General features: G+C 40.7%; 1 protein-coding gene across 3 annotated transcripts in view; it reads right to left on the bottom strand.

The window, feature by feature from the left end:
* Positions 1-25,673, bottom strand: part of PIK3C2A (phosphatidylinositol-4-phosphate 3-kinase catalytic subunit type 2 alpha) — a 123,906-nt gene that overhangs the window by 69,351 nt on the left and 28,882 nt on the right. For all 3 annotated transcript variants that reach the window (XM_089328080.1, XM_089328090.1, XM_089328086.1), the window contains exon 2: positions 17,795-18,928. In XM_089328080.1, the coding sequence (XP_089184206.1) occupies positions 17,795-18,862 (1,068 nt within the window). In that variant the 5' untranslated portion in view covers positions 18,863-18,928. The remainder of the gene's footprint in view (positions 1-17,794; positions 18,929-25,673) is intronic.

Genomic DNA, 25,673 nt, shown 5'->3' with positions numbered 1-25,673 from the left:
TTAGGAAAAAGTGAGTTAAGGCAGACCACGCATCAGTTTAACCCTATAACCAAACCCTAACTAAAACAATAACAAGTCCTTAAAAAATACCAGCATAGCTAAACACCCATTTGCATTTGCACCTAACATCACCTCTTCAATCCTTTGAAGCCTAAACTCCAGGGTTCTTACTTCCTAATGAACTATGAGTTCTTCAGTGAAGATCAACTAAACTGAAGATAAAAGTATGCTCTGCAGGAAGCAGACTTCTTCACTAAACAACAACAAACAGTTCTTAATTCCATAGCTTCTCTGTCTGCACTCAACTACTTCACCAGACAGCTAAACACTGTGGACTCACATTTGATGCCACTTATTTTCACCAGGAAGAGGATACTTTTGCTGGGTTTTTAGTGTTTTTCTTAACATCTTCATATACTGCAAATGCATTCTTTTAAACTGTGAGAAAGTTTGTTCTAGAGTGCTTCAAAATGTTAATTTGCTGAGAAAGATGGCTTGAACTAAAGCAGCTTCTCCAATATACTGACACCAATCCTGTAGCTTCCAATCGTATATCATTAATTCATGTTACAGAGGGGGAAAAAAAAGCACTGTGGCAAAACAGCCTCATTACTCAAAAGAATGTGATTTTTTTCCTAGCAAATCATCTGGTCTTATATGCCAAGCCTGCCACAATCTAATTCAATCTTATTTCCTATAACTTCCCAAACATTTTCTATGTTCCAAGTAACTTGAATCATATCCTGTTCCCATAAAACACAAATCGTACCAGCCTGATTCTGAATCTTTCCCTTTGCCTGAAATGTCCTCCTGTCCTCGCCACATGTGTCAAAAAGCTACTGATATTTTTAAGGCCCAACTAAATACCATTTCATCTACAATGCCTTTCCTGATTACTCAGTATGAAACACAACAGGATTTTTAAATACTTAGTCTGAACCAAGCATCATTTCATAACATCATATTTTATGTGCCTTAATCTGAAAGCTCCTTGAGGACAAGAATCAATTTTGAATTAAAAAGCATTTTACTCCCAGTTTAATTTTTAGAATGTTCTGTTCCATACAAAAACACATTAAAATTCACTGAAACATAATGAATGAATTTGCTGTAGAAATCACAAAACATTTACAGGATACAGACACTTTCTAATTCCTTTAATAATCCTCTAATAATAGTAGTAATTATTATTATAATACCCTAAAATAAGTTTTTAAATTACTAGTATTATTAAAAATAATATCTATCAATTACTGGGCATTTACTGTGTGCCAGGCTCTATATTAGAAATCTATAGATATTTGGGGCCAGCACTGTGGTGTAGTGTACACTGTGGTGTAGTAAAGCCACCATTTGTAGTGCCAGCATCCCATATGGGAGCCAGTTCAAGTATGGCCAATCCACTTTCAATCCAGCTCTCTACTGTGGCCTGGGAAAGTAGTATAAGATGGCCCAAGTCCTTGGGCCCCTGCACCTGGCTCTTGGCTTCAGATCAGTGCAGCAGCTCTGGCCATTCCAGCCATCTGAGGAGTAAACCAGCGGATGGAAGACCTCTCTCTGCAACTCTTTCAAATAAAAAAATGAATGAATGAATGAGTGAATGAAAGAAAAAAAGAAAGAAGAAAGAAATCTACAGGCATTCATACATGTATTCATCAAAAAACTCAATTATGAAGATACTACTTGCTCATGTTATAGATGAAAAAATAAGGCAGAGTAGTTAGCCAACACACACAAGAAATACACACTAGGGATTTCAACCCAGGCAATCTGGTCTCACAGTCACATGCTTAAATCACAATGCCATCCCTTCTCTCAAACAAGTCTCCTAAAGAAAAAAAAAAAAAAAAAAAAAAACAAGCCTCCTAAAAACACAATGACTGGGCCCACGTTATGGCACAGTGGATAAAGCTGTCACCTGTGGTGCCAGCATCCCATATGGACCCTAGACCCTAGACCCGGCTGCTCTACTTCCAATCCAGCTCTCTGCTCTTGCCCGGGAAAGCAGTAGAGGATGGTCCAAGTCCCTGGGCCCCTGCACCTGCATGAGAGACTCCTAAGAAGATCCTGGCTCCTGGCTTCAGATTAGCCAAGCTCCTGCCGTTGCAGCCATTTGGGGAGTGAACCAGCAGATGGAAGACTTGTCTTTCTTTCTCTCTGCTTTTGCCTTTCAAATAAATAAATAAATCTTTAAAAAAAAAAAAAAGACAAAAGACAAAAGACAAACAAAATTACTTAAAAAAAAAAAAAAAACCCACACTGAGGGGGCAGCTGTTATGGCATAGCAGGTTAAGTGGCTTGAGGGAAGGTAGCAAAACATAAATCCCCGCTCACATCTTGGCTGCTCCACTTCCAATCCAGCTCCATGCTAATGTGCCTGGGAAGAAAGAGGAAGATGGCCCAAGTGCTTGGGCCCCTGCCACCCATGTGGGAGACCTAGATAGAGTTCCAGATTCCTGGATTTAGCTGGGACCAGCCCCAGACATTGTGGCCATTTGAGGAGTGAACCAGCATATGGATCATCTCCCCCTTTCTCCCTCTCTCTGACTCAGCTTTCCAAATAAGTAAATAAATAAACCTTTACTAAAGAAAAAGAAAAAAACAGTGAGGAAAACAACACTGTGACCTTTATTGGTGCCACACTGTAAATAACCTGAGGTTTTATGTGACCCAACAATCACCTTTCGGTTCTAATTATTTTAAAAGCAGATTCTGAGCCGGCGCCGCGGCTCACTAGGCTAATCCTCCGCCTTGCGGCGTCGGCACACCAGGTTCTAGTCCCAGTCGGGGTGCCAGATTCTGTCCCGGTTGCCCCTCTTCCAGGCCAGCTCTCTGCTGTGGCCAGGGAGTGCAGTGGAGGATGGCCCAAGTGCTTGGGCCCTGCACCCCATGGGAGACCAGGAGAAGCACCTGGCTCCTGCCATCGGATTAGCGCGGTGCGCCGGCCATTGGAGGGTGAACCAACGGCAAAGGAAGACCTTTCTCTGTTTCTCTCTCTCTCTCACTGTCCACTCTGCCTGTCAAAAAAAAAAAAAAAAAAAAAAAAAGGAGATTCTGGGGCAGGTGGTTGGTCTAGTAGTTAAGATACCCACATTCCATATCAGAGTGCCTGGGTTCAATACCTGGCTCTCCTCCTGATTCTAGCTTTCAGCTAATATGGACCTTGGGAGGCAAGTTGCCACCACTGTGAGAGATCAGAACTGAGTTCCCAGCTCAATTCAAGGGCTGGGAACATTTTCTCTCTCATCTTCTCAAAAAAATAAATAAGTTTAAAGTAAAAATAGATTCTGGATCTTCTTAGTAATATGTTTAGATTTTAAATTAAGAAAGTTGTATTTTTGCAGTGATTTTCATTAAGTAGGTCCTTCCTTTCAATTCCTTTGAATTCCTTGAATTTCAATTGACAGTGACAAAGAGATTATAATAACTTTTCAGTCATACATCAAGGTAATAAAAGAATCTGAAATGTTCTGTTCACAAAAAGTAAAAAACAGCTATGCTGCAAATTATTTCATATCATACATCAACATTTTGGGGGACTTTTTTCCTTCGCTCTGTAACAAAAACTGTGCCTCTCTCTACTTCCAAACACCATACTAACCACCACAATATTTAAATCATCTCTTTTCACAATTGATCCTTCACAGATTTTTCTTTTCTTTTTTTTTTTTTAAAGATTTATTTATTTATTTGAAAGTCAGAGTTACACGGAGAGAGGAGAGGCAGAGAGAGAGAGAGGTCCTCCATCCGATGGTTCACTCCCCAACTGGCCACATCGGCCGGAGATATGCCAATTCAAAGCCAGGAGCCAGGAGCCTCCTCCTGGTCTCCCACGTGGGTGCAGGGGCCCAAGCACCTGGGCCATCTTCTTACTGCTTTCCCAGGCCACAGCAGAGAGCTGGATCGGAAGAGGAGCAGCCAGGACTCGAACTGGCGCCCATATGGGATGTCGACACTTCAAGCCAGGGTGTTAACCCGCTGTGCCACAGTGCTGGCCCCCCACAGATTTTTCTTATTTGACACTCAAGTGTATTTCATAAAGCATTTGTACACACTTACATCTCGTCTTCTCATTCTGGCCAAGGTCTTTAAAGGTAAGGTCTGCAGATGATTAATCTTTGCAATCTTCACATTGTATTCTCTCAAACTTTTTTTTTTTTTTTAAAGATTTACTTATTTATTGTTTGAAAGGCAGAGTTACAGTGAGGCAGAGAGAGAGAGAAAGAGAGAGCGAGCAAGTGAGCTTCCATCTTCTGGTTCACTCCCCAGATGGCCACAACGACCAGAGCTGGGCCAATCCGAAGCCAGGAGCCTGGAGCTTCTTCAAGGTCTCCCATACAGGACTTGGGCCATCTTCTGCTTTCCCAGGCCATGGCAGAGAGCTGGATTGGAAGTGAAGCAGCCAACACTTGACCCAGCACCCACATAGGATGCCAGTACTGCAGGTGGTAGCTCTACCCAATATGCCACAGTGCTGGCCCCTCTCTCAAACATTTTTTAAGGAATGAAACAGCCACAAGATAATCAGTAAGAAAAACAAATGCTAGTGCTATTAGTCAATATATGAAACAAAGGAAGAAGTTTGTAGGTGAAGATACCGAATCCTTTAGTAAATATATTGTGTTTGGAAATGTATCAAGATGTTTAGGTAATCATCTGGAAACATCCCACTCCAAAAACGTTCTGTTTCAGAAATTCTTTCCAGAGCTGGAGACACAGCTTTAGGAATCATCCGATGTGGGGAGCAATCCGGACTAGACTGAGTTACTGGAATTAGGACTTGTTCTATGCATCTGCTCTCCCACAACATGGCGTTGGGAGAGAAGTAAACAGCTTCCGCACAGCTGCCTCCAGTTCAACTAATAAACTGTAGGACTTGCTCCTGATTGGAGAGCAGCGTACTCGGCGTGTGGGCGGCCGAGTTGGGATTGGCGGAGGAGGACTATAAAGGAGGAGAGAGACGGCATGCACCAGGAACATCTATGGGGAACATCTAGCTGAAGGAACACCCGTGCAGCCCCCGAGAGACCCGGCCGGCAGTGTGCCGCTCCCCTGCGGAAGTGGGGAATGCGGCCAGGGGGAACTGCCCTTCCACGGAGGTGGAAGGGATAGTAGCCAACCCGGGAAGAATCAGCAGCAAACCCGGGGAGGGCCGAGCAGACGAAAGAACAGCGCAGGGTCCTGTGTCGTTCCTCCACGAAGAGGGGGAGCGACAATCCGATTTCTGTAATTTGTCTGCAGGGAAATCTCTCTCTCTCTAATGGCTGTCAACATCCATCAGGATCACCAAGAAGGCAACATGTCAGCCAAAAGGATCTTGATGTGAAGCTCCATACACAAGGGGCCACAACTGTTAGTCAAAGAGCTGGGATCTCTCTATGTATCTGAATCTCTAGATCTATACAGATAATCAAGTATCTATGTAGATCTAGATTCAGATACACATATACGTCAGATATAAAGATATTAAAAGGAATTGACATATAATTATGAGGTGACAAGTTCCAAGATCTGCAGCTGGCATGTTAGAGACACAGGAGAGCCAAAGGTGTAGCTCTAGTCCAAGTCCAACAGGCTCAATTCCAGTCCTGGCTAGTCCACCTCTGATCCAGCTCCCTGGCAAAGTGCCTGGAAAAGCAGTGGAAGATGGTCCAAGTGCGTGGGCCCCTGCACCCACGTGGGAGACCCATAAGAAGCTCCTGGTTCCAGGCTTCGGATCGGCCCAGCTCTTTCTGTTGCAGCCATTTGGGGAGTGAACCAACGGATTGAAGATCTTTCTATTTCTCCCTCTCTTTCTCTGTAGCTCTGCCTTTCAAATAAAAAATAAATCTTAGGCCGGCGCCGCGGCTCACTAGGCTAATCCTCCACCTAGCGGCGCCGGCACACCGGGTTCTAGTCCCGGTCGGGGCGCCGGATTCTGTCCCGGTTGCCCCTCTTCCAGGCCAGCTCTCTGCTGTGGCCCGGGAGTGCAGTGGAGGATGGCCCAAGTGCTTGGGCTCTGCACCCCATGGGAGACCAGGAAAAGCACCTGGCTCCTGGCTCCTGCCATCGGATCAGCGCGGTGCGCCAGCCGCAGCGCGCCGGCCGCGGCGGCCATTGGAGAGTGAACCAACGGCAAAAGGAAGACCTTTCTCTCTGTCTCTCTCTCTCACTGTCCACTCTGCCTGTCAAAAAAAAAAAAAAAAAAATTTAAAAATAAATAAAACACACACCAGGAGAAAGCCAGCAAGAATTATTAAAAGGCTAGACAAAGGAAAAAGAATCAAAGGTCACAGGTAGTAAGAAGATTTACCTATGACAAAGGAAAAGTTGTTTCAAAAAGAAGTCAATTTCTCAAAATTAGGAAAAAGAATGAGACAGTGAATATACACTGGCTGTTAGTACCAGTGTTACCAGAAACTAGTTTCTACAACGTTATTGGTAACAGGGGAGGATGGTAAGAGACTGGAAAGGCAATAAATACAAATTCTTCTTTAAAGAGTAATGACTCTGGGGAAAACAGGCATAAACAAAAACAAGAAAAGATGGAAGAGAGTTGTTTTGGAAAAGGAAAGAATATCTCTTCTTTCCAAATCAGAAGGGAGGAGGGAAATCTGAGGTGGGTAAGTTCACACAACAGATGGCCTTGACCTCAGTTTACAAAAAAGAGGTAGGGAGGGACATTTGGTGCAGTGGTTAAGACGCAGCTTATATCCCAGTTACATCCTCAATTCCAGCTTCCTGCTAATGGGAACCCTGGGAGGCAACAAATGAAGGTTCAGATAGTTGGGTCTCTACCACCCACATGGAAGAACCTGATTGAGTTCCTGGCTCCTGGTTTTGGTCTGGTCCAGCCCCAACTGTTTTGGACATTTGGGGAGTAACTCAGCAGATAGGAGCACTCTGTGACTTTCTGATTTCTGTCTTAAAAAAAAAAAAAGCAGAAAGTAGGTCATCTATAGAGGATAGAGGAAAGGTGGCAGAGGTAGCTTTGGGGTTTAAGGAAACTGATGAAGATTTAAAATAACTCACAAAAACTTATCAGTACCTACTCTGTAAAGCAGTCACGGAATATGAGAAAGCTCTATGCCTACTCAACACAAGGTTCATACCATACTACCCAGAAAATAGATTAAACACAGCACCAAGTTTTCCATAAGTGTATTTTAAGGATTAAATATACGTAAATTCAAAAAAAAAGTTGGTTACATCCTTGTTTGTTTTTATTTTTTACTTTACAAAGATACTTACATGAACGATTTAAATACACCCAGGTAGACAATAAAAACTGTATTTTAGGGACTAGCATTGTGGTGTAGCAGGTAAAGCCACTCCATGCAATGCCAGCAAGCCCCATGGACGCTGGTTCGAGTCCTGGCTGCTCCACTTCCAATTCAGCTCCCCTCTAATACACCTGGGAAAGCAGCAGAAGATGGTCCAAGTATCCTTGGGCCTCTGCACACATGTGGGGGACCCAGAAGAAACTCCTGGCTCCTGGTTTTGGCCTGGCCCAGATCCAGCCATTGTGGCCATTTGGGGAGTGAACCAGCTGGTGGAAGTGCGTGCGCTCTCTCTCTCTCTCCCTTCTTCCCTCCCTCCCTCCCTCTCTCCTTCCCTCCCTCCCTGTCTGTAAACTCTGCCTGTCAAATAAATAAATCTTTAAAAATAAAACACACACACAACAACTGTATTTTAACTTTCTCTCTTCTTTAAAATTAATGATAGACATTCTGCCATAGGAATATAAATGTTTATAATGTCAAAACAACCACCCTTTAGAAAAAGGCAATATCTATAGAAGTTGGAAAAACACTATGAAAATACTTTGATCCACTACTAAAATCTTTGAAATCTGCTCAAAGTAGCTAAATTCATAGCTAATAACTAAAAGCCAGATATGAAATTAAACTACCAAAAGATACAGTTTTAAGCACTGTGGCTTTCCCTAGTTTTAGTCACAAATAATTTATTTAGGTTGTTATTAAAAACACAAAAGACACTAGAAGGAAGCAGGAAGTAAGCTTGCTGAGTGAGAAGAAAAATATCCTTCTGAGTTTTTACCACAAAGCACAAATTTCTTACAGAAATGAACCTTTAAATATGTAATTAGAAAGAATAAGCATTGCAATATTATTTCTCAACCAAAAATATGTACCTCAGGGAAACATTTGCAAATAGATAGGAATGAATGGTGTGTGAAAAATTTTAAGTTCCATGCCAATGAACTGTACCACAAACTTCCAAGGTCAGCTTATTACTAGTGTTTTGTTTATTTACTCCTTTTGGTCAAACCAAATTTTATCTTCTTGTACACACACAAAATGATGAAATCTTAGCATTAACAACAGGTGCACACCAAACCTCTGATCAAAAGCCATTAATAACCAAGTTTACAAACTGAGAGCAACCACTATGAAATCGCTATTCACAAGTTTCTATATGGATATTTAACCATCAAACTGCTTCCTTTAATTGACTTCCCCCTTGTTATGTTTCTGGGTACATGGATTTAAAAATTAAGCTGCTAAACTGGTTTCTCAATTCACAGAAAAAAAAAAAGGATTTATTTGCTTTTAAGCTTTTCTATGAAATATATTTTAACTTCTAGCATCTGCTACACTTGTCTCAAAATCTATGGAGCCAGCACTGTGGAACAGTAGGTTAAGCCTCTACCTGAGGTGCCAACATCCCATCTGGGCACCAGTTCGAGTCCTGGCTGCTCCACTTCCAATCCAGCTCCCTGCTGATGGCCTAGGAAAGCAGTGAAAGATGGCTAAGTGATTGGGTAGCTGTACCTACTTGGCTCCTGGCTTATGATTGGCCATTTGGGGAGTGAACCAGTGGATGGAAGACCTCTCTATGTCTGTCTGTAAGTCTGCCTCTCAAATAAATAAATAAATCTTTTATTTAAAAAAATCTAGCACAAGTGGAGGATGGCCCAAGTCCTTGGGCCCTGCACCCACATGGGAGACTAGGAGGAAGCACCTGGTTCCTGGCTTCAGATCAGCGCGGTGCGCTGGCGCGCTGGCCACAGAGGCCATTGGGGGATGAACCAATGGAAAAAGAAAGACCTTTCTCTCTGTCTCTCTCTCTGTCCACTCTGCCTGTCAAAAAAATAAATAAAATTTTAAAAAATCTAGCACAAACTGCCACCTAATATAACATAAAATAATACTGTTCAATACATTTAATATCTTGAAAATGTAATAAGTCAGTATTTCATCCAAACACCATGACTTTCAGATATTCTACTACTCAGGTTTAAAAACCTATGTCCAAAACATAAAATCTTAAAAAAAAATCAATTTCTTCTTTTACATGATAACTTTCTAAATTTTGAATATTATGCCTGAAAGGGAAATTCAATTGCAGAGTAACTTACCTTCAACTAGTATTCCCTTCTTCAGGCAAAAATACCTCCAATCTTTTCAACAGTTCTTGAAATGATACAACTTCTAGAGCCTGAACACTCTGGTCTTTTAGAGACATACTCAAAAGGTGGTTCTCTTCGAATGTGGCTCTCAAACTTACTTATTAGATAAGGTTCTAATGGAGCAGAGTATAATGAAATGATTAAAAACCACATATCTCTTCAGCTGGCTGCAGTTAAACTCCTCTGAGATTGGGTCAGCAGCCTAAGCCACCACAATTCAGGCAGTATGTGATTAGTAAAGCTGTTGCTGTACTACACTGAGGTAATCTAGCTGTGGATCTCTGATCAGCTGGCCAAGTCATGTAATTTCTGCTTACCTGGGTTTGATTCATGACTGTTATAACCTATCAGCTTACTACTATAATCTATTTTTTTTTATAATTTTATTTGAGAGGTAGAGCTGCAGACAGAGAGGGGGAGAGACAGAGAGAAAGGTCTTCCATCGGCTGGTTCACACCCCAAATGGCCGCAACGGCCAAAACTGAGCTGACCCAAAGCCAGGAACATCTCTCAGGTCTCCCACGTGAGTGCAGGGGCCCAAGCAGTTGGGCCATCTTCCACTGCTTTCCCAGGCCATAAGCAGGGCGCTGGATTGGAAGTGGAGCAGCCAGGACACAAACTGGCGCCTAAATGGGATGCAAGCACAGCAGGCGGAGGCCTGGCCTACTATGGCACAGCGCCAGCCTCTATAATCTATTCTTTAAAATCTAGGAACATGTTCCTGATAAAAGAGATCCTGCTCATCAACCTAGCTAATTCTTAGAATCTGAGCAACTGGCAGTTCTCTGCAATAACCATGTGACCTGATTACCCAAATCTTGCTAAGCAAATTCTTCCTATCTTTAGGAAACTACCTATCCTCATTATTCCTGCAAGCCACTTTCTGAAGGCACATGCAATTAAGGAAAATGTCAAGATGGTACTGTGACAAGTGGGCAAGAAAAGATGTACAAGTATATTTCAAAAAGTCCATGAAAACATGGAATTAAAAGATAAGTTTCTTTTGAAACTCATCATACTGGTACACAGGGAGAAGTACATGGGTGTCACCCCACCCCCACCAAAGGAAAGGGTGGAGATAGTCATGCTGAACTAGAAGTGACCAATCTAAACTAAAATGGGCAGCAGGGAAAGGAAGTTGACTTTTGCAATAAAAGCATTAGCAACCCAGTATGCTACAGTTTTAAGTTAAAAAGAAACTGTTCCCAGGATACACCATTTTTTACACTTTGTTTTGTCACCTTCCCAACTTCATAGGCTCCTGAGGTATGTAGTCATCAAGAGGTCTCAAGTGTCAGAATGGGGGGCAGCAGATGAGCTGCATCAGAATCACTTAGGAAATGATTTGAATAAGTTATATTTCCCCTCAAATTATACACACACACCTCCACCCTACCCTTTAAATCAGGGTTTAATAGGCCTAAACACTGCAAGGCACTGTGACATACAACAAAGTTAGGAAAATAACTTTTTGACCCACGTATGAATATCTCCTATGACATGGAAACTATTATTTGCAAAGCAGCGTGTTCTATCACTTAAATTAAAAACAAAAACAACAATAAAGGGGGAAAAAAAAAAAAAGGAGGGGAAGGCTTTTATATACCAGAATACCGGAGTTTTGCTTCTTACACAAATTGTTCTGTGGCCCTGTCCTTGACCTCAAACTTGTAACTGTGGAAAATTTCAAACATAAACAAAAGTAGGATAATACAATAGACACCATGTACCCATGTCTAGCTTCAATATTTTACTAATACAGCCAATTTTTTTCATCTATAAATCCTCCTAAACTCCAAACCTCACTTAATTTAAGTAAACAATATTTACATTTCATTTATAAGTTCTTCAGTATAAATATGAGTTCACTCAACTAACTGCAGCAGCATTATTACACTAAAATACTAAGAGTTAAGTCCTTAATTTCTTTACAGCGCATTTCCTCAGCTGTAAAATAGGGATGGACTGCTCTGACCTCACTGAATTCTTGTGAACTCTCACTGCATCAATAGTCTCATTGACTGTTTAAACAGTGGCACAGCTGGTTAGGCCACTACCTGGCACACCCATACCCCATCAGAGAGCTGATTAGAGTCTAAGCTACTCTCCTTCCAATCCAGCTTTCTGATGATGCATCCTAAGGAGGTAGTAGATGATGACTCAAGTGCTTGGCCCCTTCCACATATGTGGAAGACCCTGATGGAGTTCCCGGACTCCTAGTTTTGGCTTGGCCCAGCCCTGGCTGCTGCAGACATTTGGGGAGTGGGCCAAGGGATGGAAGATCTCTCTCTCTCCCCCACCCCCACCCCGTCACCTTTTTGCTCTCCATTTTAGGAAGATAAAAAGGGATAAACAAACATTAAAGAAGAAAAAAAGCTCAATATGAACATGTACAACACAGATAAAAAGCACGTAAGTTCTTGGGTTCTGAGTCCTAGTCTTGGATTTATGGACAGTAAATAACCCATCTACCCAGAAAATTCAATATGTTTAAGATGCTAACTGCAATATATTTGCAGTGGTAATTTAAGCTCACTTGGGATAATCTGTTATCCATAGTTAGCAACTGATTTTTTTACTTAAGGTTAGAATTTAAAATTCAGACAATGAAATGAACTAAGCCACTTATAATTTTTTGTGTCAAATTCAAGACAATCTACACCTTGTGGCTATAATACATACACACAGAGCTGAGATTTAAGGCATGGAATTGTCTGAACATGACCTGGATACTCATTCTGGGTTGCCTAGATAATCAGAAGCTTTGGTTTCTATGAGTGGGAGCTCAGCTCCCTACATGGTCAGCAGTTTCCCTTTCTTTGATAGCAAGACTGCAGCTTTCCTACCCTTAGCTTCCAGGTTCTAGGTGGCTGCCCTTCCCAAAGAACTATAAACAGATGACATCTCAAATCCAGACTACATGACACCACATATAGAATTACTTTCTTTCATGCTTCACTTATGAAAAAGAAACCTATGGGGCAGGCATTTGGCACAGGGGTTTAATACACCTCTTGGGACACCCACATCCTATGTCAGAGTGCCTGGGTTCAAGTCCTAGCTCCACTCCCAATTCCAGTTTCCTGCTAACGCAGAAGGTAATGACTTAGATACTCTACTCCCTGCCACCCATGTGCAATACCTGGAATGACCTCCTGGCTCTGGCTGCAGCCTGGACCAGCACAGGCTACTGCAGGCACCTGGGGAATGGAGATCTCTGCCCATTTCTTTCCTTTCTCTCTCTATCTTTCAAACAAATAAAATAAAATAAACATTTAAAAAAGAGGAGACTTACAGTTGGGGAGGGAATTCTCTATTAGAACATTGACCCAAATGTGAATCCAGCAGAAATGTGGTTAAGAATTAAGGGGACCAGTGTTTTCTTTATTAAAAAAAAAAAAAAAAAAAAAAAAAAAGACAAAACTTACAGGACATAAAATTCACTATCTTAAAATGTGCAACTCAATGGCTTTCAGCATACTCACAATGTTGTGCAACCGTGACCACTGCCTTACTCCAGAATATTTTCAACAAAATGTGAAAAAACAACCTACACACAAGAAGCAATAGTTCCACATTCCCTCCCCCACCATCAAGACCTAACACTGATCTGCTGTCTTCTATGAATTTGTCTTAACTGACACTTCACGTAAATGGAATGATATGTGTTTGTGTCTGGTTTCACTCACTTCACATAATGTTTTCAAGTTTTATCATGTTTTAGCAGGTATCAGCACTTCATTCTGGGGCCAGTTCTGTGGCATAGTAGTCTAAGTCTCTGCCTGCAGGCGCCAGCATCCCATATGGGTGCCGGTTCATGTCGCAGCTGCTCCACTTTTTTTTTTTTTTTTTAAGATTTTATTTATTTATTTGAGAGGTAAAGTTACAGACAGTAAGAGGGAGAGACAGAGAGTAGGCTCTTTCATCATCTGCTAGTTTACTCCCCAAATGGCCACAACGGCTGGAGCTGGGCTGATCCAAAGCTAGGAGCCAGGAGCTTCTTTTGGGTTTCCCACACTGATTCAGGGGCCCAAGCGCTTGGACCATCTTCCACTGTTTTCCCAAGCCATAGCAGAAAGCTGGATTGGAAGTGGAGCTCCCAGGGCTAGAACAGGTGCCCATATGGGATGCCGGCACTGCAGGCAAAGGATTAACCTACTACACCACAGCACTGGCCCCTGCTCCACTTCTGACTAGCTCTCTGCTTTTGTCCTGGGAAAGCAGTGGAAGATGGCCCAACTGCTTGGGCCCCTGCACCAGTGTGGGAGAACTGGAAGAAGCTCCTGGCTTCAAATTGGCTCAGCCCCAGCCATTGCAGCTATTTGGAAGAGTAAACCTGTCTCTCCCTCTGTCTATAACTTTACCTCTCAAATAAATAATTCAAAAGAGGGAGGAGATGTACAGTTCTGCACATGCTCACTCAGACTTAACCCTAAGGGTAAAGCTAGAAATGTGCCATGGGACTCCAAATCCCATTAAGTTGACAGGTACCAATGCCATCTTACTAATTAAAGTGATCAGCTTAAGTTCATAATTGATCATAAAGATAGGATTAAGTGTCAAAGGGATCACATATGGCCAACACTGCAGCTCATTAAGCTAATCCTCTGCCTGTGGCACCAGCACCCTGGGTTCTAGTCCCAGTCGGGGCGCCGGATTCTGTGCCGGTTGCTCCTCTTCCAGTCCAGCTCTCTGCTGTGGCCTGGGGAGGCACTGGAGGATGGCCCAAGTACTTGGGCCCTGCACTCATATGGGAGACCAGGAGGAAGCACCTGGCTCCTGGCTCCAGATCGGCACAGCACGCCAGCCATAGTGGCCATTTTCGGGGGTGAACCAACGGAAGGAAGACCTTTCTCTCTGTCTCTCTCTCACTGTCTAACTCTGCCTGTCAAAAAAAAAAAAAAAAAAAAAGGATCACATAAATAAGACCAGTGTCTGCTAATAACAACAGATAGAATTAAAAAGGAGAGAATAATCCAACATGGGAAGTGGGATACACAGGAGACTCATAGAATGGCAAATGCCCTAAACAGCACTCTGGCCTCAGAATCAGCCCTTAAGGCAGTTGGATCTGGCTAAAAAGCCCATAAGAGTTTCTCGGCCATGGAAACCCAAGATACTGTGGAAAAAATGACCTAAATGAAAGATCTCTGTGAGTGAGATCCCAGTGAAAAGAATGGGCCATCAAAGAAGGAGGTACCTTTCTCTGAAGGGAGGAGAGAACTTTCACTTTGATTATGGCCTTGTCTAAATAAGGTCAGAGTTTGTAGACTCAAGAGGCTTCCGTAACCTTGGCAGCTCCTGACAAGAGCCTCGGGTGATTACTGAGGTCATAAATAAGAGTGTTAATTGTTAAACCAACAACAGGAGAGTCACTGTGCACTTACTCTTTATGTAGGATCTCTGTCCTTAATGTGTTGTACTATAAGAATTAATGGTAAAAATAGTCTTCAAACAGTACTTTATATTTTGTGTGTCTGTGTGGGTGGAAACTGTTGAAATCTTTACTTAGCATATACTAAATTGATCTCCTGTATATAAAGATAATTAAAAATGAATCTTAATGAAGAATAGGATGGGAGACAGAGTAGGAGGCGGGATAGTTTGTGGGGGGAGGGATGGTTATGGGGGGGAAAACCACTATAATCCAAAATTTGTACTTTTGAAATTTAGATTTATTAAATAAGTTTTATTAAAAATTTAATAAACAAATAAATAAATAAATGTCTTTAAAAAAAATTTGATGAAGATACAAGGCCAACTTCAGGATTGCCTGACAAATGGAAGGTGCCATGCATATGGCCCCTGCATGATTAATACAATTCAAGAACTATGAACACACTATGAGAAAAACTTAGCTGTTCAGAACCTTTAACAATTGTTGGCAGAGATTATTAATCTTTAAATTGCAAAGAGAAATTAGATATTTTCACATATTTTATTTCTCTATTCTCTCAAAAAATGACTATCTCATACTTTAAAATCTGATATTATAAAATTACTTTTAAAGCTAGCAAATGAGCTACCAGTTATGCCAGTTCTTTTCTCAGTTTAATGTTAATATTTTCCAATATGACTTTGTGTTGCTTTTGGTACTTTGCTTGCTACTACATCATAAAAACTCATTAATTTTTCTATCAGTAAAAAAAATTTAAAATAAATAATTCTTTAAAAAGATAATAAAAGGAGCACTTCATTCTTTTTGTGAGTACAGAGTATTCCACTGTATATATACACCACATCTCATTTAACAGGTGATGGACATCTAGGTTGTATTCACTTCTTGGCTGTTATGAATAAAGCTATAAATAAACAACCCAATTTTTAAAATAAGCAAGAACTTAAACAAATATTCCTCCAAAAAAGATACACAAATGGCCAAGAAGCACATGAAAAAATAATTAACATCACTTATCAGGGAAATGCAAATCAAAACCACAATAAGATATCACTTCGTAACTATTAGAATGGCTATACTGAAAAAGGAAGGACAATAACAAGTGTTGATTGAGGAGGGTATGGAGAAACTGGAAACTTCACATACTGTTGGTGGGAATGTAAAATGGTATGGCCACTGTGGGAAACAGTTTGGTGGATCTTCAAAAGGTTAAACACAGAATTAGCATACAACCCAGCAATTCTATTCCTGGGTATATTCCCTTTTGTCTTTTTCAATGATTCGTGGCTTAGTTTCCCCTTTTCCACTCAAATGCTTTAGAAAATAATGATTGTTATTTTGAGGTAAAAACCAAACACCATCATTTAACTATCACGCTACTGACAAGAAGACATGGAATATTAAAATAATATCACAGATTTTCCTAATGATTCTAACTTTAAATGTGTAATTACATTGTGGTTTCAATTGAAAGCTATTAAGAGATTATTATTTCACTAAGTTCCTAAATAGTATTGAACAGTTTAAGAGAACATAATAAAATATATTTCTTAGTGTGAGTTGTAGTCAAAATACATGTAGAAAACATTGTACTGGGTAAGCGCTTTCTTTCTTTTTTTCAAAGATTTATTTTGTTTATTTGAAAGACAGAGCTACAGAGAGAGGTAGAGACAGAGATCTTCCATCCACTGGTTCACTCCCCAGATGGCCACAACGGCCAGAGCTGTGCCAATCCAAAGCCAGGAGCCAGGAGCTTCTTCCAGGTCTCCCACGTGGGTGCAGGGGCTCAAGGACTTGGACCACCTTCTACTGCTTTCCCAGGCCATAGCAGAGAGCTGGATCAGTAAGCTCTTTCTAGATTCTGATCATGGCATCCAAAATATCCTTTTTTTTTTTCCCCTAAAATTTCATACCCTCAGACATACAAATGTATGTATGTACATTCCCTAAATGTAGTTTAGTCTCAAGGCCAGAAATGGAGCTATGGTGCTAATCTAACTAGCCGGCTGACAGAATTAATGGAAAGGTAAGAATGATGTTTAAGTATTTGTAGGATCCACAGATTATCATTACAGCAAATCACAAATCTGCAGTTATGGATTTTATTTACAGAGGAAGTCTAAGCTCTGCTGCCTCTTCCCAGGGAAGATATCTACTCTACTTATCACTAGACTAATTTTTTGTAGATAGTAAGACTTTAGTAAACTCAGCAACTACACAATACAGGCTATTGTTACATTTTTCACTTTTTCTATATGGATGTTTAAGGAGAGTCCTTTAAGTGACTTTTCTCCTGTCTCTCTGGGTTATTTTTTAATCATTCATTCATTTATGGTTAAAAAAAATAAAAGAAAATGTCTGAGAATTACTTTAATAGGGCTAAAAAACAAAGTTCCTTGCTTTGAAAAAATAAAGTTAAGGAGCAGAAAGAAAGGATCATACACAATGAATAGATACAAAGAGAAAAAATATCTTAAATGCTTTCAGTGACAGCAAGATTCTTGACTAGAGATTTTATTTATAATGTTAGTAAATATTAATAGCAAGCAATTTTAAAATTCATTTATTTGAGAAGCACAGAGAGAGTGTTAAGTCCTCAAATACACATAACAGCCTAGATCCCCCCAAGGATGGCAGGAACTCAACTATTTGAGCCATCACCACTGCCTCCCAGGGTCTGCATTAGCAGGAAGTTGGCATCAGGAGCCAGGCTGGGTATCGAACCCAGGTACTCCAACATGGAACACAGGTATGTCAACTGGCATCTTAACCACTAGGCCAAATGTCCACCCAGCAAACAACTTTTAAATTGGCCTACTAACATTTAGACCTTTGCCATATAATTTAATAATCAGAGCATACTTGGTAGCAAAGAAACAAAATTCAAAACACAAAATATTTCTTTTTCCTAACAAATTACATGCACAAATATGAACTCTATGTCATGCTACCAAGTTTCAGAAGTTAGTAAGAAAAGACAATACCTGAAAAATTTGGCCTTGCACTTTTGTTAGCGGAGTTGTTCGAATATTTAAGGACTGGCTTCTTGTTACAGTTGCCCCAGAAAGAGATTTTCCATTGACTTTTCTTTCAAAGTGACAATTTGCTGGTGATCTCTCTTCCAGAAGAACAGCATCCCAAGGATCCTCTGCAAGCAAATTTGGAATATTTTTCTCCTCTTCATGGCCTAATACCTCCACATTGTCCACCTTAGGCTTACTTAAAGGATCCAAGTCTAACCAGTCAAATTTACTGATACTCTCAGACTTTGGAGATACTTGTAGATTGCTGACGGTCGCTTTTGAATTTGTTATCTCTAAATCAGTCCTTGCTTTCCCATTTTTTAAAAATTCTGATGTACTGGCTATTTTGTCAAACAGTTTTGCCATTTCAGGACTGACCACTGGTCGATAGACAGGTAAGCTTCCCTGTGGATGAAAGGGTGTGGTAGGTGTCAAAGGATATGAAAAATAGGGAGATTGTCCTGGAAGACTTAAATATATAGGTTCTGTAGATGGAAAAGTAGGCATTCTTGGATTGAAGCCATTCTGGAATGCAGCCTGTTTACCGTAAGTTGAAGGATAAATAGTAGGTAAAGTGTAGGAAGGCCCAGATAATCCAGGTGGCCACTGTCCTCTTTGAATAGTAGGTCCAACATAGAGCTGTGCTGAAAATGAAGGGCTCAGAACAGGAGTAACTGGCAATACAGGTGTTTTTTTAGTCTCAAAACTATCATCCAGCAATAGTTTCTCAAGTTCGGCTTGAGTGAGCTTTTCTACATCAATATCTACTGCTCTTTTTTGGGAATCTGATTCAGGAAACACCATGAGATCATAATCTTGTTTGTTGTAAACTTGTGCTTTTTGCTGGGTGCTGCTTGACAACTCAAAGCCTCTCTGATTATCAGTCACTTGTCTGTCCTTTTGCAGTTTTGCTAAAGCCTCTGCTTCCATCTGTAATGCTTCTTCTTTGTCCACATCTTTTGTTCTTATTGGTTCCAGAGGTGAAGATGAACATTGCTTAAATCCATTGTTGCTGGATATCTGAGCCATGTCCGCTAAAAAGACTAAACTTTCCCCAATCCTATTTTTTTCTTGTAGCTTCCAAAATAGTAAGACCTACACATAAAAAAAAAAAACAACACTCAATTAGATTTCTGAAACAAATATTTTGTTTGCCATCTACCCCATATGATTTTGGATTTGAAGTCACTTAAAAAATACACTACCAAACAAATAAAATGAACAGATGGGTGAAATCTGGGTGAAGGAACACTTAATATCACATACACTACTGGGTTAAGGAAGCTGTTTAGAGAGGAGAGCCTATCTAAAAAGTTCATAGAAAATGGAATTAAAAGATTAGTTTGGTATAAAAAATTTTAAAACCCATGAGGAGGTCTTCAAAAAGTTAATACAATGTATATTGTGAAAAAGCTGTGCATGGCTTTCAAATTAACTTTATTTTATTTTATTTATTTAGCCAATATAAACTTACCTTTTAATTCTCCTTTTCCATGAACCTTTTGAAGTGCCCCCATACATTATTATATGCCCATTTCCTTACCTAACATGAAAGCTGGCACAGAATATGAAGAAACTTTCATTGTCACAATAGCTGCAATTAACCAGAGGTGCTTCTGGTAGATATTCTTGGCATAAAATAACTTAAGTGCTAGTCACAATTTTAAGAGATCAGATAGGGTTTACTATTATGCGAATAGCAAGTCAACATGGTTTTGATCTTTTCCTGTTCCTTAATTTGCTCAGAAGCCAATTAGCAATAACCAGCAGGCAATGCTTAGTCAATAAAATAAGCAACTATTATTTTATCAAAACATGTGAAAAAATGATGAGTGTATTATATTCTAGAAATATTTAAAAGTATAATGTAACAGATTAGACACAAATGTATTAAGACCATAAGAAATTGTAATATTCCACTCAAAGGTTAAATTGTAGCTAGCGTATCACATAGTTTTGATAACACTTCTATTTTAACTATCCGCAATTAAACCAAGTTACAAAACCAAAATTTCTCCCTTTCAAAATCCTTAAATATTTTTATTCATTAAAATACTAGAATAATCTTTAAATTTTAAGTGTATTAATTTTAATTTTGTTTGAAAGGCAGAGAGACACAGAGAAAGATTTTCCATCACTGGTTCATTCCACAAATACCTGCAACAGCTGAAGCTGGATCAGGAAACTCAATCCAGGTCTCCACCTTGGGTGACAGAAGCCCAAGTAATTGAACCAATATCTGTTGCTTCCTAGGGTGTATTAGCAGGAAGCTGGAATTGGAAGAGGCATCTCAAGTGGCAACTTAATTACTGTACCAAATGCCCAAGAGTTTAATTTTAGACCATCTCATAGATCAGTTTATAAAAATTTATACTCTTTTATTTAAGACTGATACTTAATTCAGACAGTGATTACCAAGTGAAGCAGAATTACCAATTTATAGGTTAGTTACACTATTGTGAACTTCTTGCTTCTAATAAGTATAATATGTAAATTTTGGAGTCATATCCTCTTGGTTTAAGACTGTATGACCTTGGAAATTGAAAATTTTGTCATCTGTCCTTAGTTCCATAATTTTTTAAAGATTTATTTATTTTTTGAAAGGCAGAGTGAAAGAAAGAAGAGATCACCAATCTGCTGGTTCACTCCCCAAGTAGCTGCTGCCAACGGTCAGGACTGAGCCAGACTAAAACCAGGAGCCAGGAACGTCAGCCAGATTCTCTTATGTGGGTGACAGAGGCCCAAAGACTTGAACCACCTTTCACTGCTTTTCCCAGGCCACTAGCAGGAAGCTGGGGCCAGAGCTGTGGCGTAGTGGGTGAAGCCGCTGACGGCAGTGCTGGCATCTCATATGGGCACCGGTTCCAGTTCCGGCTGCTCCACTTCCAATCCAGCTCTCTGCTGTAGCCTAGGAAAGCAGTGGAGGATGGCCCAAGTCCTTGGGCCCCTGTACCTGTGTGGGAGACCAAGAAGAAGCTCCTGGCTCCTGGCTTTGAATTGGTGCAGCTCCGGCCGTTGAGGCCATCTGGGAATTGAACCAGCAGATGGAAGATATCTATCCCTCCCTCCCTCCCTCCCTTTCTCTCGCTCTCTGCCTCTGCCTCTCTGTAACTCTGCCTTTCAAAGAAATAAATAAATCTTTAAAAAAAAAAAAAAAGAAGAAGAAGAAGAAAAAGTAGAGAAGCCAGGACACAAAACAGCACCCATATGGGATGCTGGCTGGCTAGCTATAGGACACCGGTCCCAGTTTCATATTTTTATATGAAAAAGAAAGGGCTGGCTTAGTGGCTGAGGCCACCATCTGCAATGCCAGCACCCTATATGAACACCAGTTCAAGTCCCGGCTGCTCCACTTGTGATTCAGATCTCTGTTGTGGCCTGGGAAAGCAGTGGAAGATGGCCCAAGTCCTTGGGCCCCTACACCCACATAGGAGACCCGGAAGAAGCTCCTGGCTCCTGGCTCTGGATCGGCGCAGATCCAGCCATTACGGCCATCTGGGGAGTAAACCAGCAAATGGAAGACTTTCTCTCTCTCTCTCTGCTTCCCTGTAACTCTGCCTTTCAAATAAAATAAATAAATATTTTTAAAAAGATAAAAAGAAATCAATTTCCTATATTCTACAAGGATTAAATGAAATAATATAGTTAAAAGTGCTTAGCATTAGCCTTGAGCATTAGCATTACATAAATGGTATATTAATAATTTAGCCTGATTTGAGATACACCTAATTTGAATACCTAGAAATTAAGAAAGCCCCTGTTTATAGCCCATGGTTTTTTTTCCCCAACAAATATAGTGCCTGTCTATAGTATATGCTCAATAAATGCTTGATGAAAGAAAGTAGAGAAAAAAATCTAACATGCATCTAAATTAATATAATACAAATGAAAATCCTAACTGCTGAGGTAATAGTAAATGAAAATAAAATTCAAAATTCTTAGTAATAGGAACATAAAGAAAGAAGTATTCAATAAATGTCTTTATAGGATGGCATTGTGACATAGTGCATTAAGCAGCTACCTGCCATGCTGGCATCCCATGAATGATGGTCTTATAGCCATCCAGTTGCTCCACTTCTGATAAAGTTCCCTGTTAATGCACCTGGGAAAGGAGTGGAAGACAGCCAAGTAATTGAGCCAACCCCCACCCCACCCCCATGTAGGAGACCCAGATGAAGTCCCTTCCTGACTTCTACCTGGCCCAGCCCAGGCCACTGGGGAGTGAACTCTCTTTTGGGGAGTGAACCAGCAGGTGGAAGATCTCCCTCTTTGTCTCTTTGTAACTCTGCCTTTCAAATAAATAAGTAAATCTTTTAAAAATATTTTTTTTTTTTGACAGGCAGAGTTAGACAGTGAGAGAGAGAGAGAAGAGAGAGAGAGAGAGAGGTCTTCATTCCATTGGTTCACCACCCAAATGGCCGCTATAGCTGCACCGATCCAAAGCCAGGAGCCAGGTGCTTCTCCTGGTCTCCCATGCGGGTGCAGAACCCAAGCACTTGGGCCATCCTCCACTGCACTCCCGGGCCACAGCAGAGAACTGGACCGGAAGAGGAGCAACCGGGACAGAATCTGGCGCCCCAACTGGGACTAGAACCCCGGGTGCTGGCGCTGCAGGGGGAGGATTAGCTAGTGAGCCGCGGTGCCGGCCTTAAAAATATTTTTAAAGGAATATCTTCAGCCGGCGCTGTTTCTGGTCCCGGCTGCTCCACTTTCAGTCCAGCTCTCTGCTGTGGCCTGGGAAAGCAGTGGAGGATGGCCCAAGTGATTGGGCTCCTGCACCCACATGGGAGACCAGAAAGAAGCTCCTGGCTTCGGATCGGTGCAGCTCCCGGCCACTGTGGCCATTTGGGGAGTGAACCAAAGGAAGGAAAACCTCTCTGTCTCTCCCTTTCACTGTCTGTTACTCTACCTCTCAAATAAATACATAAAATATTTTTTGAAAAAAAAAAAAAAAAGGAATGTCTTGGAGGATTACTTTGCAATCCTCTTGTTAGTAAAAGGATGCAGTCTTATCTATGGCGCGATCTACACCTGACACCATCCTAAGCTCTAGCCTGTGCTGCCATTGCTGGAAGCCAGTTGGCCACAAGGCCCAACCACCAATGTCAGCCCCACCCCCATCCTAATGGGATCTGCTGCTCCTACTTCTCTGCCAGCCCCCCCCACTCTCCTGAAAAAATTTTAAAAGGACTTGTTTCTGAACATGTGTCTCCCTCTCTCCTCTCTCTCTCTTTCTCTCTCTTTCTCTCTCTCTCTCCTTCTTCGCCCCTTCCCTCCAAGTCTGTCAGATTTCCCCCAATAAACTCTTTCCCTTACTCCAGTGTTTGGTGTGTTTTGTAGCTGGTAGCTTTGGGATCCACAAGGAGGGAAGGCCTACACTTCCGGGAATGGAAAGTTCCTACCTGTACTTCCAGGGAAGAAAAGTCCTTGTAAAGGTCCCTGCGGGTGCCTAAAGGTCAACCAATGAGGATCAGACCCGCCTCAACCTTTAACCCCCATGCCCTGAATCTATAAAAGGAGCTCTCCCAATCTCCGACTTCCCTGGCCCCTGCTCTGTTGCTCTGTTGGGACCGGGGAACCTCGCCCGGGAGCGGAACCCCAATAAAAGCCTGTGAATTAATTGATTCGTCTGCCTGGGAAGATTTGTTACGCGCCGGACACCTTGTAGTGGCGGCCTTACACCTTTCCTATAGTTATAATTATTCAGGTATTTCACCAAAAAGCTATAGCAAAGTTTTCCCTTCTATGGTAGACTACAAAACATAGTCACAATGTACATTTAGCATGTTTCATTGTATGTAAACTTTATATTAAAATACTTACAGACAAATACTGATGTCTATAACTTATTTCAAAATACATTAAAAAATTAGATGAACTGATGAACAGATAAAGGATGATGGGTAAAATATAACAAGGCAAGTACGGTAAAATGTTAACAGTCGATTCTAAATGGTAGGTAAGTGGATATTCATTTTAAAATTCTTTCAACCTGGCTACCATGACTGAAAATTTTCACAACGAAATGTTGGGAGGGAAAGAACTGACACAATTTCCTTCCACTCCAATACACACTCCCCTTGGCAACATGACTGTGTTGCTCTTCCCATAAAGAGGTGGAGTCTATTTCTCCAGCTCCTGTTCAGAGCAGGCCTTGTGACTTGCAGAAAAAGTGACACTTTAGAATTCCAAGTGTGACTCTTAAGAGACTTTACTTGAAAGAACTAGGAGAAAAGCCCGGCTGAGAGGCAGCACTAAACACCAGACTTCAGTGAACCACCATCTTTTTTGTGAACCATAAACACCCCATGCCCACATGAGTGACCCAAGATGAGACCAGCAAAATAAATCAGTCACATGAGCTCAAACCAAATCGCTAATCCACTGAATCATTTTGGAATGGTTATATAGAAACAGATAATTGATAAATCTTTTCTTCTGAATTTTAGAAAACAAAACTGAAGCCACTTAACTATTTAATAACAGATTTTGTTTTAACTTCTACCATCATCACCTTCCTTCACTTGTCCTCAGAGAAGTTTTAATTTTCCAAGGCCACCTCTAACCTTAACCCCACTGAATCCCCATCAACATATTTTATTGCTTCATTTGTATTGTTAATTTCTCCTTTTCTTCTGGTCCTCTGGCATAAAAACACTTAAGTTTTCTCCCTGTTGGGGGGAGGGGAGAATCTTAACATTCCCCTTTAGACTCAGTGGCTTCTATTTTAATTTTCTTCTTTCAGTGCCAAACTTCTCAATTAAGTGACCTAGAAAGGTCTTTCTTTTTACATTCTGTCTTGCAAAAACATTACTTGTTCTTCAGGGCCCAATTAAAATACCACTTCCTCTCTGAAGCTTTTCCTAAGCAATTTGTTATTTTTCTCCTCATTACCATATTTCATAAGTAAATATATAAAACATTGGAATGAAAGGGGGATCTGGATTTTTTTAAATGATTTACTTATTATGTATTTATCTGAAAGGTAGATTAAGAGACAGACAGATACAGAGAGAGAGAGACAAACAGACAGACAGACAGACAAAGGTATGGATCTTCCATTTGCTGGCTCACTCCCCAAATATCCACAATAGCCAGGATTGGGCCAGGTCAAAGCTAGCTGGATTGGAAGAGAGTAGCCAAGACTCCAACTCAGTAGGATGTGAGAATCCCAAGTGGCAGATTAACCTGCTATGCTACAATACCTGCTCTAGAACTGAATTTTTCTTAAATGTATTTAAATAAGGTTTATTCACTGGAGAATGCACTTGTTCTAAAATTTCAAACGAATATTAACTCTCATTTACTGACAAAGGCATAAAATTAACAATTTGAAATATATTTTAACAATGAATGTAGTGATGGTTTTCACATCACCAATTTATATGCTTCCTTTATCCCTATAGTACTAACACCTAAAGTAGTACATGCTAATGTAAATTCAACTCACGCACAATGAGTGAGTTATTTGCAGCCAGATTATCATATTTTAGTTTTCCAAGAGATTATCATGGATGTACACTCACATAGTAACAAGAGGACTTAAAAGATTGTCTAAGAATAACCCTATGCTTCAGCTATTTTTCTGAAGCTGCTGCACTGGTATGCTCCATTAATTTTTTTAAATAAAACTTCATTAGATGACATTTAACAGGAAATAATTTCCTACATACTAATTCAAAATGAAAACTTCAATGCTAATGTTTCCCTAATTCAAGCTGGGAAAGACACTAGTTTTTGAAAGAGAACTATATATCTTCTGCCAAAATTTTCCCAACATAAAGTAACCCAGTGAAGAACACTAGGCTGTAACTACTTTAAAGTTCTTCAAAAGAGGGCA

This window comes from Oryctolagus cuniculus, chromosome 1, assembly GCF_051225735.1.
Source record: "Oryctolagus cuniculus isolate XC-2025 breed Fujian yellow rabbit chromosome 1, ASM5122573v1, whole genome shotgun sequence".
NCBI classification, from domain to species: Eukaryota; Metazoa; Chordata; class Mammalia; order Lagomorpha; family Leporidae; genus Oryctolagus; species Oryctolagus cuniculus.
Note: the sequence above shows the minus strand (reverse complement) of the source record. Positions and strands in the feature narration are given on the sequence as shown.